Source organism: Colius striatus, chromosome 15 (assembly GCF_028858725.1).
Source record: "Colius striatus isolate bColStr4 chromosome 15, bColStr4.1.hap1, whole genome shotgun sequence".
Lineage (NCBI taxonomy): Eukaryota > Metazoa > Chordata > Aves > Coliiformes > Coliidae > Colius > Colius striatus.
The window spans coordinates 22094544-22111433 of record NC_084773.1 but is presented as its reverse complement, the minus strand read 5'-3'; the positions used below and the strand labels follow the sequence as shown (position 1 = coordinate 22111433).

Below are 16890 nucleotides of genomic sequence, written 5' to 3'. Positions count from 1 at the left end.
CTGCGAGCCCCGCACTCCCGGGGTGGGTGTGCAGCAGGGCCCTTGCTCACCGCAGTGTGTGCAGGGTCAGGGTGATGGCTGAGGGGTGTGCAAAGTCAGGGTGATGGCTGAGGGGTGTGCAGAGTCAGGGTGACACTGCTGGGTGTGCAGGGTCAGGGTGATCGCTCATGAGTTCAGCAGCACAGGTGGTTTCATTGGTGTGTTTTTATTTCTTACACCACTCTTTCACACGGAACTGTAAATACTTTTCACATCAAGCACTCCGTCAGGAAAGAAGTGAAAGCTTAGTGTGGCTCCGTGGCTACAAGATGTGTCACAGGGCTATTCTCGTCTGTTACACCCTCTCTGTCTCTGAAGGCTTTTTTCCCCTGTGCAAGGTGGGGTTGGTGCATGGCTGCTGCTGTAGTGCAAGGGGCTGTGTGTGTGACCACCTCCAGCTCCTGACTTTGACCTCTCGTTTGGGTGATAAGCAACTGAGCCCCAGCTGTCCTGCCCCTGCTTCGTGAGCAGAGCTTGCTGTAGGTCAAACCCTGAGCTGCTTGAAGGGGAAAGAGAAACTAGCATTAAATGCAAAGAAAAGCATGGTGTGAGGTTTGTCACTAATGCAGCCAGCTGAGCCTTCCTCTCTTTAAAGACTGGTTGAGGTATTTTGCAGTCAAAACTAAAATCAGAAATCAAGCAGGATGCCTGCATGTCTCCCAAAAGTGTCATCAATGGGAAGCTGTCAGTGCCCTCGTGCAGAGCCTGCAGCTTGGCTCGTGCACAGGGAGCCTGTGGGGACGATGCTCATCACTCACTAAAGATGTGACCTCTAGTCTTCAGCCGTGTTGTTTAGCAAAACAATTGAAATAAATTCTTCAGGCAATCGGGGTAGAAAGTGCACGTGCAGTGGTTACAGAAACAATGTTTAACTGCGTACTGTTGTAAGGAAATATTTCAGGAAGTCCCTTTTCCATGGAGCCATGCTCAGTTTGGATGGCTTTGTGTGCCTCTTACAGTCCTGCTGGAAAGTGGGAACACTCATCTTCCAACCCCTCCCTGACCAAGGGATGTGGTTCCCTGATGGCCCATTACAGCTCTGTGAGGCGCCTGGTGCAGCTGGAACCTGCCTGTGCTCCCGGGGGTGCTGCGGTGGAGACCAGCTCCAGGGGCTGCCCTTCAGCTCGCTGCGGGGTCTCTGCTTGGTTACTGCATCCCAAGGGCAGGAAGGTGTTGGAGTGAGCAGGCGGGTCTCACTTAGCTCATGTCCATTGACTCTGAGGTGGGCAGGGAAGCCGAGTCCTTCTGAATGCTCTCAAAAAGTGATGCCATTTCGGGATTGGCTCTGATCTGAGATGAAAACTCGGCCATCACTGGGCTCTTCTCTACTTCAGGGATGGTCAGGAGAGCAGCTACGGCTCTCATGGCAGATCGCTTCAGTTCATCCTGCTTCTCAAACTCCTGTTTGACAGAACCAGCTTTCACCTACAAATTCAAAGCAGCATTTTTTAGTTGGCATTTAGAAAAGACAGCAGAGTCACAAAGAACAGAGACAAGCAGATGATTTGTTGGCTGGAGGAGTTGGGAGCTGGCTCCTTGGACACAGTGACAGCTAGCAGCAGAGGTGCTTTGTGGCAGAACCCACCCCAGCAGGTTGCACCGTCTGTGTGATCTTACCTTTGTGGAACAGGTTGCCCGGAGTGGTTCAATCAGGCGCTCGAGCCGCTGCAGCACGGCGTTGGGACACAGTGTGCACAGCCGAGCCAGCATTATGAACGTCAGCATCTGGAGAGGAGGAAAGATCACACAGGCGTTATTTCACTGCAGCCTCCTGCCCCCTGCTCACAGCTGGATCCCCTAGTTGCCCATGTGGCCACATTCCCCAGGCTGTGGGTCTCCACGGCAGTGGATCTCTTTGCCCATGTCCCCCAGGTTTCAGTAGGAGCTTTGGTAGCATCAGACATGCAGCAGGCACCCAGGGGCTGCCCAAGGGCTGTGAAGGGCCAACAGCCCTTGAGACACACGGCAGTGGCTGCACAGGGACTGCTCTGGGCAGCAGTCGTGTCTCAGTGGAGTCACAGCATGAAAAGGATGTAGCACTTCCCACAGTAGCCAGCAGAGGCCAGCAGCAACAATGCTAAGGAGTTTTTTAATATAGTGTCACTGGCCAATGACACTTGTCAGTGACAGTCACAGGTTTAAAGGCAGAAGGAACTTATTTTAGACTTTGGTACATTTCCTGTAAAACCAGGTACACCCCAGTTGGGTTTTCCAGGTGACCATGGTCGAACTGGAGCTCAGCAGTGTCAGATGCAACGTCTCTCCCTGTGGAGAATGGAAGATAGGGCACTCTGTGCTGCAGTGACACTCCAGCCCCCCAGAGAACACGTCACATCCATGAGGTGAGGCCAGCACCCTCCAGCAGTTAAGGCATGGCATGTACCCGGATGTCGTAGTGATCCTTCAGCCCATCCTCCACGTGGTTCAGGTACTCATAGATATCCAGTTGGTCAAGGCAGCTCTCCAGCAGGGTATACATGCATTCAAAAGCAGCTTTCCTCACATCAAGGCCATCATCCACTGTGTGCTTGAATGGCCCCATTTCTACCTTAAGCAATAAAGAAATGCAGCTGTCACCCAAGAGCAGAGACGGCGTCAGCCTCCCCTGGGGCTCCCCGGCACGCAGCTGCCACGCTGCCCACAGCCGGCCCGCGCCGTACCTCCCGGATGAGCTCCCTCCGGACCTTGGTCTCGCTGTACAGGCTGGGCAGAACTGCCTTCAGGAGCTCCCGGATTAAAGACGGTTTGTTGTGAGCAGCAGAATTGAACATGGCTAAAGCCACACGTCGAACATTGAGGTCTGGATCCTGGAGAGTTTTTAAGAAGTCACCTGTGGGATAAGAACACTGGAGTCAGTCCTGCTGCGCCATATGACAGTGTATTCCGAGGTTACGAAAGCACCTACGGTAAAGTAACCCCAAGGGCACAGCCTAACAGAGATGTTCGAGGTGCTTTCCCTCCTGCATTTGGGCATAAAAACAAATGGCATGATTCTAGCTATGTCATCCTAAAGTCGAGTCAGAAGCTTTGGTAGTCAAGGACATGGGGTTTTGGTTTTTTTCTTGCTCAGATCCCATCTGCTGAGACATCTCTGAGACAGAAGGGCCCAGTTTTATACAACAGAGCTGAGATGCAAGCTCCCTAGACACAAGACCTTTTACTGTAGGGTATATTTTCCAAGATCTTTACGGTGAGATGACTGAATCAAAGTTTAAATGCAGAAGGAACTTATGTTCCCAAAAAACTGTCACCAATGGAACATGCCCAAAAGCAAGACATCAGAGCATGTAACAGGGACACAGGTGACAGTGCTGCTCTTTAATCCCAAAAGCAGAGAAAAACATAACAACCGGAGTAGACAAGGTTCCCAGAGGTGTGAAAAACCCCTGAACTGCTGCTGATGCCTAGTGTCTCCCATTCCTGTTTGCACTGGCCTACCTATGCAGCCCTTCAGGAGAGCATCAATGGGCTGAGGCTGGTCTGCAATTGTGAATTTGACTGCAGTTACCACCGTGCTCCGGGCATGAGGAGAGCCTGCAGCGAGGAAGGCAAGAATAAATGGTGAAAGATCAAGAGACAGAATCATGGCTGTAACTTTGTAGTACACACTCTGCTCTTTGAACATTACACAGGCATTGAAGAGAGAACAGAAGGATCTGTTGTTATAACCTCCGTGTTTAAATCCTGCTCCAACACAACCTCCACGTGTGGTCCCCGTTCCTAACACCCTCCTTCCCCCATGCAAACCAGTGCTCCTCTGATGTCGCCCCTTTGCAGAGGTCCCTCGTTTCCTTCTCTCCTCTGCAGCCTGGCTTTGCTGCCTGGTGTACCCACCAGCAGCTGATAAGAGGACCCGCCAGCAAAGGCATCTCCTCACTCACCATTGCCCCGCTGTTACCTGATGGCAGCTGCTTTTTCAGCCGGGGCAGCAGCTCAGAAGGGTTCACCAGAGTCAGCTTCCCCAGGCATTCAGCCACCACGTTGCGTGTCCCTTCCTCTGTGCACTCACAGTGCTTGAAAAGCAGAGCCCAGATATCCTCCACGTAAGGTCTGAGGCTGTCAGCCGGGCAGGCGCTGATGACTTCTTTCAGAGAGTGCAGCAGGAGGTACTGTCTCTTGGGCTGGCTTCCAATCTCCTTCAGCATGAAGGGGAGATACTCCCCAAGGTTCCCGACGCTGACGTTGCCCAGCGCGTAGGACGCGGCGGATTTCACCTCTTCGCTGGGGGAAGTGAACGCCTCCAGGATGACCGCCTTGAGCTCCCGCTGAGCACTGAGGCTCGTGGCACGCCCCACCTCTGCCAGTGAAAGCAAAGCTAGCACTTGGACAGCAGAGCTGGACTTGGGGCTCTTTACATCCTGGATGAACTGGTTCACCGTGGCAGGGGCTTCCTTCGGGCAGGCTGCGGAAAGGGCTGCCACGCACTTTGCGACAGAGCAATACGCCTGCTTGTGCACCGCGGCCGGGCCCGGGCGGTACACGGGGGCTGTCAGCTGCTGCACCAGCTCTGAGTAGCCCACGGCCGCTGTCTGCGTCAGGACCAGGGCCTGGAAGAAGTCTGTGATGGCGTTCAGCGCCCCTCCCTGAAGCAAAGGCGAGTGCACAAGCTGAAGGATCTCTGCAAGAACCGAACCGCTGATCTTGGAGATGCAGGATGGATAAACCTTAGTCAAAGTGGTGAGGAACACGATAGCCACCTGGGAAACATGCATGTCGTTCTCAGTAATTAGGGCAGGGAGCTCTGCTAGGACAGACTCTATCATGGAAGGCTTGAGGCTGTCACTGTAGTTCTTCACCAGGACATCCAGAGCAGTCAGAGTGCTCAGCTTCAAGGCACGTTGATTCTTTCTCAAGAAGGAAGCTAGAATGGGGAAACCTTCCCCTAGAAGGGGCCTCAAATCTATTTTAAGGGGAGAACTGGCAATTAAGGTTAACGCTTTGACTGTTGTCAATCTGGTGATTTCATTTTTGAGCCTCTCCAGAAATATCTTGAGGGTTGGCTGGAGATCATTGCTTAAATGGTCTCCCAGATTGTAAATAATCTGTGCCATGCAGGAGATAGCGCGCTCTTTCACCTCCTGGTCAATGTCAGCTGCCTTCAGTCGCTTCAGAGTAACAGGGAAAAGGTCCTTCAAGTAGGGCTTGGCATCAAAAGTGCAGGATTTGTCCAAAGGCCTGATGACTTTCACAAGTTGCTGAGTAACCAGCAGAGCTTCTGAAGTGATCTTATAAAAGGGGTCTCCAATACAGGTCACAATGGGAGGTAAAAGGATTTTGATATGAGGATGAAATACCTCTGGTGGGTGGTTGCAAAGAAGAACATGAAGAAAAGAGAGTGAATCAATCCTCATGTTGGAGGAGCTGGATTTATCAGCCAAGGAGAAAACAATACCTGTGCAGAAGAGACAAGAATGACTGCTCTCTTATTCCATCAAATGCCTTCTATCACAGCCCCCTTCCCTTCAGGACACAGCTGGAAGCAGTTTTCCTTCTTTCCCCTCCCAAACGACACAGGCCACTAGAGCTGCTCTCCTGCTGTTCTCCTGCTCGCCAGGAGGCGGCGACTCGGACAGAACCGGTGTTTACAGCAGCCCGGGATGGCTGGCTTCCAAAATTCATCCGGGGCTGAAGCGAGAGGGGATGGTCAGGTGCAAGTAAGTATTGCAAGACGGCACGAAATGGGTCTGGGGAAGCCTGATCTCAACAGCCAGCCTTGCTCCCTCACCCCCAGTCTGCGGACAAGTTTACCAGGGACAAGTGAAGAGATGTGATCTGCCAAGCATCCAGGAAGAACATTGGCCAGCTCTGTCAGGAGGCAGAAACAACCCTGTCTTGATTTGATGCTCTTTTCTTTCAGCTGCTTGTGCAAGGCCTTGACGATGCTGGGGACCTGCAGTTTGGAAAATCCCCAAAAGAAACACGTCAGTCATCCCAGCTTGCAGAGCTCTGCTGCCAGAGCAGCCTGCTCAGCCGAGCCAGAGGCATGAACAGTGCAGCAAGAGAACTAAGGGGGACTGCAAGAAACATTCGCCATTGGAGAATGGATTTGGGACAGACCACAAGACAGCGCAGGTGAAGAAAAGATACATCAACATGTGATGGGAGAGGCAATATTTTCCTTTTCCATGCAGCCCTTCCTGAAGTTGGTGTTATCCTCCAACACGGAAGCTTAAAGAACACACCAAAATGATCAGACCAGGACACACTGCTAAAGGAGCTTCGTTTTATGATTCCTTCCTGGTCTGCTGTTTGGGGTCTAGCCTCATCACTGTATTTAAATTTGGCCATCTTGACAGTTTCCAGTGAAATCCAAACTCTTTACATGAAATGAGAAAAGGAATCGTAAGGCTAAGGTGCAAGTTAGTAAAATCTCTCATGCATCTAAGATCATTGATCAGTGATGTAATCACACCTTGGCAGGGATTGTAACTGTCTTGCCTCAAGGCCTCACCAGTCAGGAGCCGTGTTAGCCAGAAAGAGCTGCTCTCGTGCTCATGCTACTCTATAACAGTATGGTTACTTCCCATGTTTCTTTTGTCTTCCTCTAAAATGGTACGTGTGGAGCCCAGCGTGAGTATGGATCCTGTGCTGGGCTGAGTCCTGATCAGCATGTGTGGCTAAATTGTTCTGACAGTAATTACTTGTTTGATCAGCAATGATTGTGCAGACTGTGTGCATAACCCCAGCAAACTACCCCAGCTGTTCTCCCATCATGAACCCAGCTGCATGCCCTGCTATGCCTGCTGACCAGATCCAGACCTTCCCAAGCCTCCGCTGGCTCACTCAGGTATGTTTCTAGACCAATTTATTGACTGAGGCTCCTGAGCACCTCAGCCTCTCTCACGCACCTGGCTCTGAAGCATTGTCAGAGGAACATCATCTTTGCCAGAGGCCCCTGACGCAGGCAGCCAGCTCTGGCTCGGCACTGTTTGCTTCAGCAAGGAGATGTATGTGCTGAAGATGTCAGCTTTGACATTCTCCTCCCTCTCTTTGAATCTGCTTATCAAGACCGGGGAAAGAGTTTTGTAGAAGTCCTGAAGAAGGTCGTGCCTGCTGCTGACAAGGGCCTCCAGGCACTTGGCCGCAGACCTGCGGACCTTCCAGCTGATGTCGTCGTCGTCGCTGTACTCATCGTCGCTCTCTGGAGAGAAGGGAAAACAAGGTGCACCACTGTGAGAAAACCAGAGCTAGAGGACCACTTGAGTCTCAGAACTTCCCCCTCCAGCTGACCAGACAAACAGATGCCAGTAACTCATATACATCTGGGAACGTGTAATTGTCCAGAGCAGCCTGGACAATCAGACCTCATCGCCAGCCAATACGACCTGGGACTGCCCCGTGTCAGATTCTGCTGTTCCTAGAACTGCCAAAGAATAAATCTTAAAGTCACCACCCTGAATGCCTGCTTCAGCTCAGGCATCAAGGCTTCTTTTTTGAAGGGAGAATGAGGTTCCCAGGATTTAAAGCCAGAAGGAAGTAAATATTTGCCTTAGCAAGTTCTGAACACACAAAACAGTAGCAATTTACTGCCACTGGCAGAACATTTAACATGTTCCCCAGAAGCCCTTCAGGATCTCACCCCACTTAGTATGAAAGTAAACAAAATGCCTTTCTTCCAAGGAACTTGTTCTAACTTTTGCTCTTAGCTGCCACACAGAGACATTATGACACACTCTATAGCTAACGGGTGTTAGAGGTACCCCTGCTACCTGAACAAGGCCTGACATCCACCTCAAATCACACACTGCTCAGAAAACAAATGCAAGGCCTTTTGTGAAGACAGCACCAGACTGCTTTCAGTAATGATTAAGAAGTTTTTAGTGATGGTTCAAGACATCTTTAATGGTGGCACTTTGAAGTGTTCAGGACTTTAGCTTTGCTCTCTTCTGCCACAGAGTAGTAAAAAGTAGCTTCCTTAGAGTGACAATGTAATTGTGTGGCTACTGTTTGTAGGCTGAGTTAAATTGTCCTGAAGCTGTATGTGCTCTAAGAAACTCCTGCAGTCAGCAGGCACAGGAGAAACAGTGTTTCTTCCATCTAGCCCTCCACTAAGCTGGTTCAGAGTTCAAGTTTCAGTGCTTTCACTGTCCCCCAGGGCAGGCAGAGAACCAAGGACCTTGTAAGAAAAACCCAAACGAACACACTCAGAATTACTGCTGCAACTTTGCACATACAGTTACTGCCATGGGTAGACTAAAACAATCCATTTGAAAAGAATTACTGTCTTCATGCAGATCTGAAAAGTAACACCACACAGGGTGAGAAAGCAGGAAGGAGACAAACATTAAACCAGTGTTCTGCTCAGCACAGTCATTCTCACAGGCAGGCACCTTGCTCTTCATCCTCTCCATTTTCAGTTTCCATCATCTCTTCCTCCTCCTCATTATCGTAGTTGTAGTTTGGATCAAAGGTGATGTACTTCAAACACAACCCCATCACATTAGGGATGTGAGGGTCAATCTCCTTTGGGCACCTATCACAACAAATAAAAACCCTATGAGTTAATAAAGACTGAGCTATTTTAAACAGCCAAATCATATAATTAATCTCAGAAGGATCTCAAAATGCTTTGTGAACATTTGTTAACGTGAGTTAAACCAGAGCTGCTCCTTCCTGCACAAAGCAAGACCACGCTCCCCTGGGGAGGGTGCAATGATTTCTAGAAGGACAAAACCAAGAAATAAAGTGCCTTCACCACCTGGCTGAATCCCCCCTTCATGGCAGAAAACCTCAGCAGCTCTGCAGGGCTCCTTTTCCAAGACAAGCAGTAAACTTTTAACCAAACAACAGGAGAGCTGCAGCTCAGAAGCATTTCTGCCTGAGCCCCACTCCTGCCTCCCACTCCCTCCACACACCAGGAGCAAGGCAGTTCCCTCTTGCTGAGGAACCCTCCAAGGAGAGGGCAAACATCCTCCTGCAAAGCGATGCAGAAACACACTCTCATAACAGCTCATAACTCAAGCCCAACTCTGCATGCAAAGAAGAGATTTCCTTTGTGGACTGCATTTCCCAACAGGAAAGCAGGGAGGAAAGTGCTCAGCCTCAGATGCTGAACGTACAGATACCGACACCAGGACACTGAGGCACAGGAAGGGCACAGCTCCTCCTCAAGGGCACACACCTTCTCACAAAAGACTCAAAGGCCTGAAAGCAGTACTCTCTCAGCTCGTCATCTTCCACGTTACAGTACTGAACAACCAGGGGAATTATCTTCTCCAGATGTTCTCCTGGGAAAGACAAAGTAAGCAGCAGTGAAAGATCATCCCAGCCTTCACTCATCTGAGCAGCTGTGAGCTCAGCCACCTGCCACTGCCTTTGTGTGCCTGGTAGAGCATTCCTCCCCTGGACCTCATGGGCAAGGAGCCAGCAGCCCACCAGACCAGCCTTGCAGGGGTTTTCAGCAGATGACCCCTGTTCCCTGTCTTCAGCCCCCTGTTGGCATTTCAGACTTAGAAAGAGCTGGGATTAGTGATCTTCTAGGCCCTAATCTCAGCTCTGGCAGACCTTTTGAACAAGTAATACAATATGCTGCCCTCCATTTCTCCTCTCATCTAAAATGGGGTGACTCCACTGATCTAATTTGCAGAGGTGTTAATTCAGGCCAGGGAAGTGCTGCAAGACCTTGAGAAAAGCAGTCAGATAGTTAACTCTGGTGTCTCCTTCCTTCCAAGTGCAGATCAGAGCCAGGTCAGGACCACAGAGCACAAGCCACTTCTTCTGTCACTAAAATGAGCTGCTCCAAAACACATGCATGTTTCTCAGAATCATTTCAAGCTACTGATCCTACCTATGCGGTGTCCAGCTTGCCTACTGATGCCAGCAACACACTGAATGTATGTCCTGGTAGTAGAAGTAGACTCATTCCTCTTCAGCTCAACAAGCAGGTGCTCTGTGAGCTCTGAGAAGACGTTTCCACTGCAGGTCAAGACCAGATGACCCAAGGCAATGATGGCCCTTTTACGTACTGCCAGCCTGGGGCTGGTCAGCTGGGGTAGGAGGCAGTTCAGGATGGAGGAATGGAAAGAGTAGAGTGTTCCCCCTAGTCTGCAATCAACAGAACACATCAGAAGTTCAAGGTCAAAGCCTCAGAGAAAAACCCTCTTGCAAGCAAAAAAAAGTAAAAGTCTTTCAGCTATGAAGGCTCCATGCACACTGGGGAGAGAGAGGAAAAGGGTGGGCTTGGCATTCTGTAAAGAACAGGGACAGGTCATTTGTCTCCACCATGGAGGAATTTGGTTTTGACTGTGTCCTGGATGGCCTGAGGGTTTCTTAATGCTTTCCTGCATGCAGTTACCATATGACACTGTCACTCTGACTCGTGTAACAAGAGACAACCAGGGAAAAAAAATCAAAAAGCATGTCTGGTCAGATCACAGGGCTAAAATAAACTTCCCTGCTTTGCCCTCTCCCTCCCTACGTTTGTGTGAGCTGAGCCTCTGTGGGATCCATCACCAGTGCTACTGCTACCCCTGAGCACAGCGAGGCTCAGCACGTTGTCTCACCCTGCTGGGCAATCTGCTTTGCTGAGATACTCCCCCATAGCAGCCAACCCAAATCCTTTCTTTTTAAGTCCTCATCAGGGAAATACAGAAATGAAAAGCAAACACACACATGCAGCCCCTGCAATATATTGCTGCCAGAAGGAAGTCCTTTGGTACCTGCTCAGCATATCTGACAGGATGTCAAGAGCCTCCAGCTGCACAGATACATCCTCCTGCTTGCCAATGGCTCCTGTCAGCTGGGCTGTGATCTTTTTGCACACATTTGCTGTCATGCTGGAGCCTGCAAGAGAAAGATTTCCCCTCCTTGCCAGTCAGAGAGAACTCTTTTTACTGCTAAGAATGATTTAATCACTCCTACAATAAATAAAGAAATTGCCACTGGGAGACAGAACCGGAACAGCAGTCAACGAGCTTTTGTTTGAGATGGTGGGTACACACAAAGTAAACAACAAGGTATGAGTCCCTGCAGTATGATGCACTCGCTGCTTGGAAGAAGCTTCTCGGAGTGTCTTTTACCCCAAAATGCCCTGGCTGTGTCTCAGGCAGCTCCCAGGCCCGCACAATGTGGTTGGGAAGTTTCTTGCATGTTTTTCCACACTTTAAAGTTGAAAGTGTTCTGTTTCAACAAACCCAGGTTTTCTCAATGGGAAGAGCAGTCCTGACAGAAACTGACAGGAGGTGGTGCAGTGCTGTCACTGCTGACGTGGCAGAGGGCAGTGGCATTGCTGACAGGGAGATCAAGGGTCCTGCCAGACTGCCTGAACAGCACTACCTTGACACATACTGACTGCTTTAGGGTTACCATAAACAGTAATGGAACAGCAATGGATGTCTCCATGAACTCTGATGCAGTTTCAGACTTAAGTATCCTCAAGGTGACCAGCTCAAGTTTTCAGTTTTCCCTATCTTTAACCACACTGGTGTCTCAGCTTCTACTGTCTCTCCTCCCGATTTCATCAGCTTTCCTCTAGCAGGTGAAGAAAGCATCTGTAACTTTTAGGCCCTTAACTGCACGTGTTCCTCTGTTCCCAAAGGCTGTGATTCCCTGTTGTCTGACAAACAGGAACAGACCCTTTACCTGTAGCAGCCGGTGGCAGCTCGGAGATGACTGTTTTCAGTCCAATGCTGGAGATATCCCGCAGCTGCTCCTTGTCTGATAACATATTTGTACACAGCGTATCCACAATGGTTTCCACCTGGTACTCCTTCACCTTGCCAACCAGCGGGCCCAGGCTGCGGGAGGAGAAGCCACTCAGAATGAAGAGGAAGAGGGATACTGTCCACCGTCAAAAGGGATGCTCGGGCTCACTCCTCCTTACAGGCAGCTCAGCCCCAGGGCCAGTATTACCAACCGCCAGTATGGAGTACTGCCATCCCACAGCACACCTCGTGGCCCCAGCTTACATACCCTGCATTGTTGCCTCAGTTAACTCAGTGGATTTTAGATCAGATCTGCAGGACACTTTGTATCAGCTACTGCAAACAAGAGGTCAGTTAAGATCTTACTGGAAGGAGCAGCCCCTAAACTATGAGAATTCGAAGCAAAGCAACCACGTTACATGGAGTAATGGTAAAATCTACAGGCAAGTTTTGGAAAACAGCAAAATCAACTCAACCATCAAAAACTGACTTTCAGGAGGAAATGCCAAATGGATTTTCACAAGCAATTAGCTAGCTATTGCCCACTGCCTCGGGCATGAAAACCTCTACTGGAGCCAAGGCTTCCCACAGAGGGAAGACTGTTCCCTTTTCCCTGCACTTCTAAAAAATCATGATTAGCAAAGCTGTTGAAAACCCGTGTTTCCTGCTGGTAAATTTGTATTCAAAACTGTACATAGAGAATCTGTCAGCATTTGTTTGCAACAATTTTTTTTACATATTACAGAGAAAAGAGAAACTAGAGATTTTGGCTCTGAATGCTCCATGACACTAGGGCACAGCCACAGATCCCTGGGGACTGTCATCAGTGCTCCATGACCATATAGCTCCAAAGGAGAGGCTACTAGTTGCCTGTAGAGTACAAAGAGACAGACACATGTGCAGGGCTTTCACCATTCCCTTCTTTCACTGACTGAAGTGTACACACACGAGAGGTTCTGTTTCTAACAGTGATAAGTCCCTGACTTCAGTGAGAGCTGAACAGGACTGTCAAAACACTAGCCTTGAAGATCTATGGTTTCTAAAGAGCTTGTATGAGAAGACGTGGTGCTAGCATGCATTTTCTGCCTTCTTTTTCTCTCTTCCTTTTGGCATAGCTCCAGTAATGCAAGCTGTAAGGAACACCTATGCACGGGCAGTGGTCTCCAACTGCAAGATCTCTCAGTAGTTTCCTCACTCACTCCTGAATCCTAACCTGGGCTGCACAGACCCACACTTGGGCTTTATCCAACTGCCAGTGTCCTTCAAAGCACCACATTTTTCTTTCTTAGGAGACCTGTGCTGGGCTTTCACTGGGCTGGGAAAAACTGACTGGCCACTAACTGCTCTTATAGTATAAAAAGGAAGTATTATTGGTTCCATTTCGAGGCCTCTCATTATGACATTCTGGATGAAACAGAGGTTGCAATGAATGTGGACTTACTGCTAATGCAGCCACAGATAAACAGACAGGGAAATCTGTACTCTGTTCAGTGCCCAACCGTTTTGCTTGACAAACCAGAAAAAAAGAAGCCAAAGTAGGCAGAGACGGGAATGGGGCCAGAAAAAGTCAGGAAAGTGGGAATCAAAAGAAAGGGCCAAAGGTAGAGTACAGGGATAGAAGTGGCATGTGGATAAAAGGAAGGGAATATGAATAAGATCCACAGTAGGGAAAAACAGAGGAACTCAAAGTGGTCTGTAAGTGTCCCACCTTTCTGGAGCCCTGAGCGTGAACCGACCCATTTCTTTTCTAGAATGAACACTCCCACTTAGACATGCTGGGGGAAAGAGACAGGAAAGAACATGTCAGCAGTAGGATCACTTCATCAGGTGATTCAGTAGTACAGGAACCTTCTGCCTTTTTATTTGGATTTAAAAGAATCCAAAGGTGAAACAACAGCACAGACTACACGTGGAGGCAAGGCAGGGAAAGAGCCCAAGTGCGTTATCAACATTAATGAAAATGACCTTGAAGAGCAGGATTTGAACCTGAAATTCAAATGGCACTTTTGCAGGGCTCCATGCCTTTAGTACCATCTCTATCAAAGACAAGCACCACTGGGAAATTCATTGCTGGATTTCCAAGTATGAGAAAGGAGAGGAATTTGATGACCCAAGTTTTAAACTGAGCTTCTCTCTGAAGAAATAAGATCTTAGGCACGCTACTTTTAACATGAAATGGATCATGATCTAAACACTGAACTACTTCCAAGATCACCCACTGCTTCCACAGAGGTATCTGTACGCTCACCCACTCTGAGTATCAGCAGAGAAAGAGACTGCTTTGCCCAGTATGAGCAGGAAAGCCCCTGCCAAGGGAGGGTCACAGCAGGTGCCAAGGCTGCAGGGCCAGGCTCCACTCTAATGCCCTCTCTGCTGCCCGTGACAGCTTTATGACTGCCCAGGAACACAGCAGTTACTGTGCAGGCCCTTACCACTTGACAGCGAGGTTCTGTACTTCTCCATTTTTGTCCTCCAGCAATTTCAAAAGCATTTTCACAACTTTTTTCTCACTGTCCTCATCAAGTTTTATCGAGTCTTTCTGCAGCTCCATCATCAGGTCGTTGGTGGCCATAAACCTGAAAGAGCACAGAGCAGAAGTGTATTGGCTGGTACACAAACACATTTGCTTTGTATGACTCTGGACAACAAAACTCAACAACTAGCACTTGTATGAAAACACACTTTCAAAGAGTAACCTGCAACCCTTTATGCTCTTCTGAAAAATAAGGTACAAGGAATTATTACTATAATACCAGGGGAAAGCTCGGAGGCAGCTGATGAAAAGGCTTTAGCTAAGGCATTGGTGAAAATGAGAAACGTATGTTCTCTCCCTAAAATACACATCAGGGATGGGGTAAACTGAAGTTCTAAAACTGGAAAGCAGCTTGTGTATTTTTTCTCAGAGATGGTTAACCATGCTACAAAAAATCATGGTGGGTTTTTCTTCATCATTTCAACCAGCCCAGCAAAACCACCTGGCTATGTTCTCTCTGGCTTATTTAGCACAGATATTATGATCCCACACATGGAGAAGGCCTAACAAGCTGAAAAATGACAAATAAAGTCAGGACTCCATGTAAATGATAGCTTAGAAGTTCTCTAGGCTATATTTAGACTGCTATGAGCAAAACCAAACAAGTATTTATTATTCCAGCTTAGAAGGAAAAACAAACTCCCAGCTGACTGTTAGTCAATATCATTTTCTAAGAGGGACAATGCCAAAATGGATATTGAGAAGTTCTGGCAAGTATCTCTTTTCCTGGGAGCAGGAGATGTAAAAGGTGGTAGGAGTCTGAGGTTCTGAGAAATCTAAGTGTGGCTATCGTTCATTAGCTGCTTTCTAATGTTAGCCTCAGCACAGGGGCACGTGTCTAAACGAAACCCCAGAGAAGCCCTTCCCTCTCTTTTACCAAATGACACCTCAATTTTAAATTAGGCTCTGACATAATTCATTCAGCATGTAGCAGCCCTCATGAACCAGGGGAACATGTGTGCCTTTGATCTGCAAGTCCCTCTTGAGCAGCAGTTAGGTGCACCTGGAACAAGGGACTGCTGTGGTGGTAGCCTGAAATCCAAAATGAGAGAAACAGAGGGATTCTGACCTATGACATTAACAGTATGCACCCAGGTTTTGATGCTGCAGGAGCTATGAAGCTGCACTTGCAGCTCAGCGTCTGCACAGAACAAGCATGACCAATTATGGCCATGGGCTGAGCAGAGCCCTCACAGCAACACATCCAGCTTTCAACTCACTAACTGCTGCTGTCCTGCCCGCAGGACCTCAGACACTGGCACATGGATCCGTTTCTGAGAGAGAAGCACACGAGACCTGGTCTTTAACAGGCCGTGGAACTGAAGACAGGCAATGGGCTCATGTTTGACCGTGTGCTGTGAGTAAATAGCCCTGGAATATCTCTATAATATGACACATGCCCTGTCTTGAGCACATCTTGTTTGGATCATTAACTGTAAATTCTTTGAGCAAACTATTTGTGCAGCTACTTCATCACTGACCTCTTTAAAAAGCACATCAGAAAAACATCAGCAGCCTCTGCAAAAAAATCAACCTACTTCTATGATATTACTAACCTCTCTCTTCTAAAAGACCTCAACATGGTCTGGCACAAATGTGACCTTCCAGGCTGATCCTGAGAACACAACATGCTCATGGGTGAAATCATTCATATCTGTTATTTTAGTACTTCTTTACAGAATGCCTTAACTATCAAGCCAGCAGCCTCAGCCATAAAAATATATCATTTTTTTTTCTGGTGACATAAAGAGAATATAAGAACTTTAGTCCTGTTAGGAAAGAATGTTTTCCCCTTGCAAGCTGAGCACCGCCAGTATCTGCAGCATCCAGCACCTGGGACAGGTGACACCCAGCTGCTCAGGCTAGCGTCCTCTCAGCCCTTCTCGTGCCATGGCCATCTAACTTCCTATTGGAAAAACAGAGTATTTCCGCTTTTTTTTTTTTTTTCTACAATGTTCTTCATTTACAAAACACTTCAGACTTTAAAGTCTATCTCTCAAGGCGTTCATGTTCATTTCCAAACTCGGCAAGGCAGCCAGACGTCGCTGGTTTCTCTACATCTCTCCTCGGCCAGAAGAACGCAGATGGCTTTACTTAGTGTAGAGAAACCGGACTAATGTCTCTGATACAGAAACATCCTGCACACCTGCAGCTGGGGCCGGGGGCACCGTGCCTGCTCTTAACACTGCGAAGCGATCCCCTGGGTAGGAGGGGACCCCGCAAGCGCAAAGTGACACACGCACACCTCCCCACCCCTCGTACAAAGGGACACCCCAGCGGGAGGGGACCCCTTCCCAAGGCCCCGCGGTGCCGCCCCGGGTGGCCGCTGCCCGCAAGGCCCGTGCCGCGCCGGGAGGGCGGGCCCGCACCTGAAGTCCTTGTCCGTGGAGGTCATCTTCTCCAGCAGGCTGGAGATGTGGTACGAGACGCTGGCCATGGCGGCGGCCGCAGGGGTCGGGGTCGCGCCGCCGCCCGCTCCCCTCAGAGCTGCCCCGCGAGCCGCGGCCGGGGCTGAGCGCGACCCCTGCCGCCCGCCCCGCAGCGCCCCGCCCCGAGCCCTCCCCGCGGCCCCTGCCGCCTGCCCCGCAGCGCACGGCCCCGAGCCCGCTCCGCCCCGAGCCCTCCCCGCGGCCCCTGCCGCCCGCAGCGCCCCGCCTCGTCCCGCCCCGCGGCCCC

The 16890-nt window shown here is 49.5% G+C and overlaps 1 protein-coding gene across 4 annotated transcripts; it reads right to left on the bottom strand.

The window, feature by feature from the left end:
* Window positions 1-189: 189 nt before the first annotated feature.
* On the bottom strand, window positions 190-16735 carry LOC104553437 (cullin-associated NEDD8-dissociated protein 1). Of its 4 annotated transcripts, none has more exons than XM_062008159.1 (15): window positions 16584-16735; window positions 14114-14257; window positions 11620-11774; window positions 10698-10821; window positions 9827-10083; window positions 9161-9266; window positions 8370-8512; window positions 6888-7180; window positions 5788-5929; window positions 3938-5431; window positions 3478-3573; window positions 2700-2869; window positions 2423-2587; window positions 1657-1764; window positions 190-1464 (listed from the first exon to the last, which is right to left on the bottom strand). In XM_062008159.1, the coding sequence occupies exons 1-15, from the start codon at window positions 16649-16651 to the stop codon at window positions 1237-1239; spliced, it is 3693 nt and encodes a 1230-aa protein (XP_061864143.1). In that variant the 5' UTR covers window positions 16652-16735; the 3' UTR covers window positions 190-1236. The 4 variants fall into 4 exon arrangements, 3 of the variants coding, with proteins under 3 accessions (XP_061864143.1, XP_061864145.1, XP_061864146.1); XM_062008161.1 differs by lacking the exon at window positions 16584-16735 and adding an exon at window positions 13390-13456 and having other exon boundaries at window positions 14114-14226; XM_062008162.1 differs by lacking the exons at window positions 190-1464; window positions 1657-1764 and having other exon boundaries at window positions 2442-2583.
* Between the last annotated feature and the right edge of the window lie 155 nt (window positions 16736-16890).

Excerpts from the sequence above, each read along its gene's own strand:
- LOC104553437 (XM_062008159.1), bottom strand. The coding sequence starts at position 16,651 with ATGGCCAGCGTCTCGTACCACATCTCCAGCCTGCTGGAGAAGATGACC. Across the intron at positions 10,084-10,697 it reads CTGTCAGATATGCTGAGCAG|ACTAGGGGGAACACTCTACT; the intron begins GTACCAAAGGAC and ends TGTTGATTGCAG. Across the intron at positions 1,465-1,656 it reads GGGCAACCTGTTCCACAAAG|GTGAAAGCTGGTTCTGTCAA; the intron begins GTAAGATCACAC and ends TTGAATTTGTAG.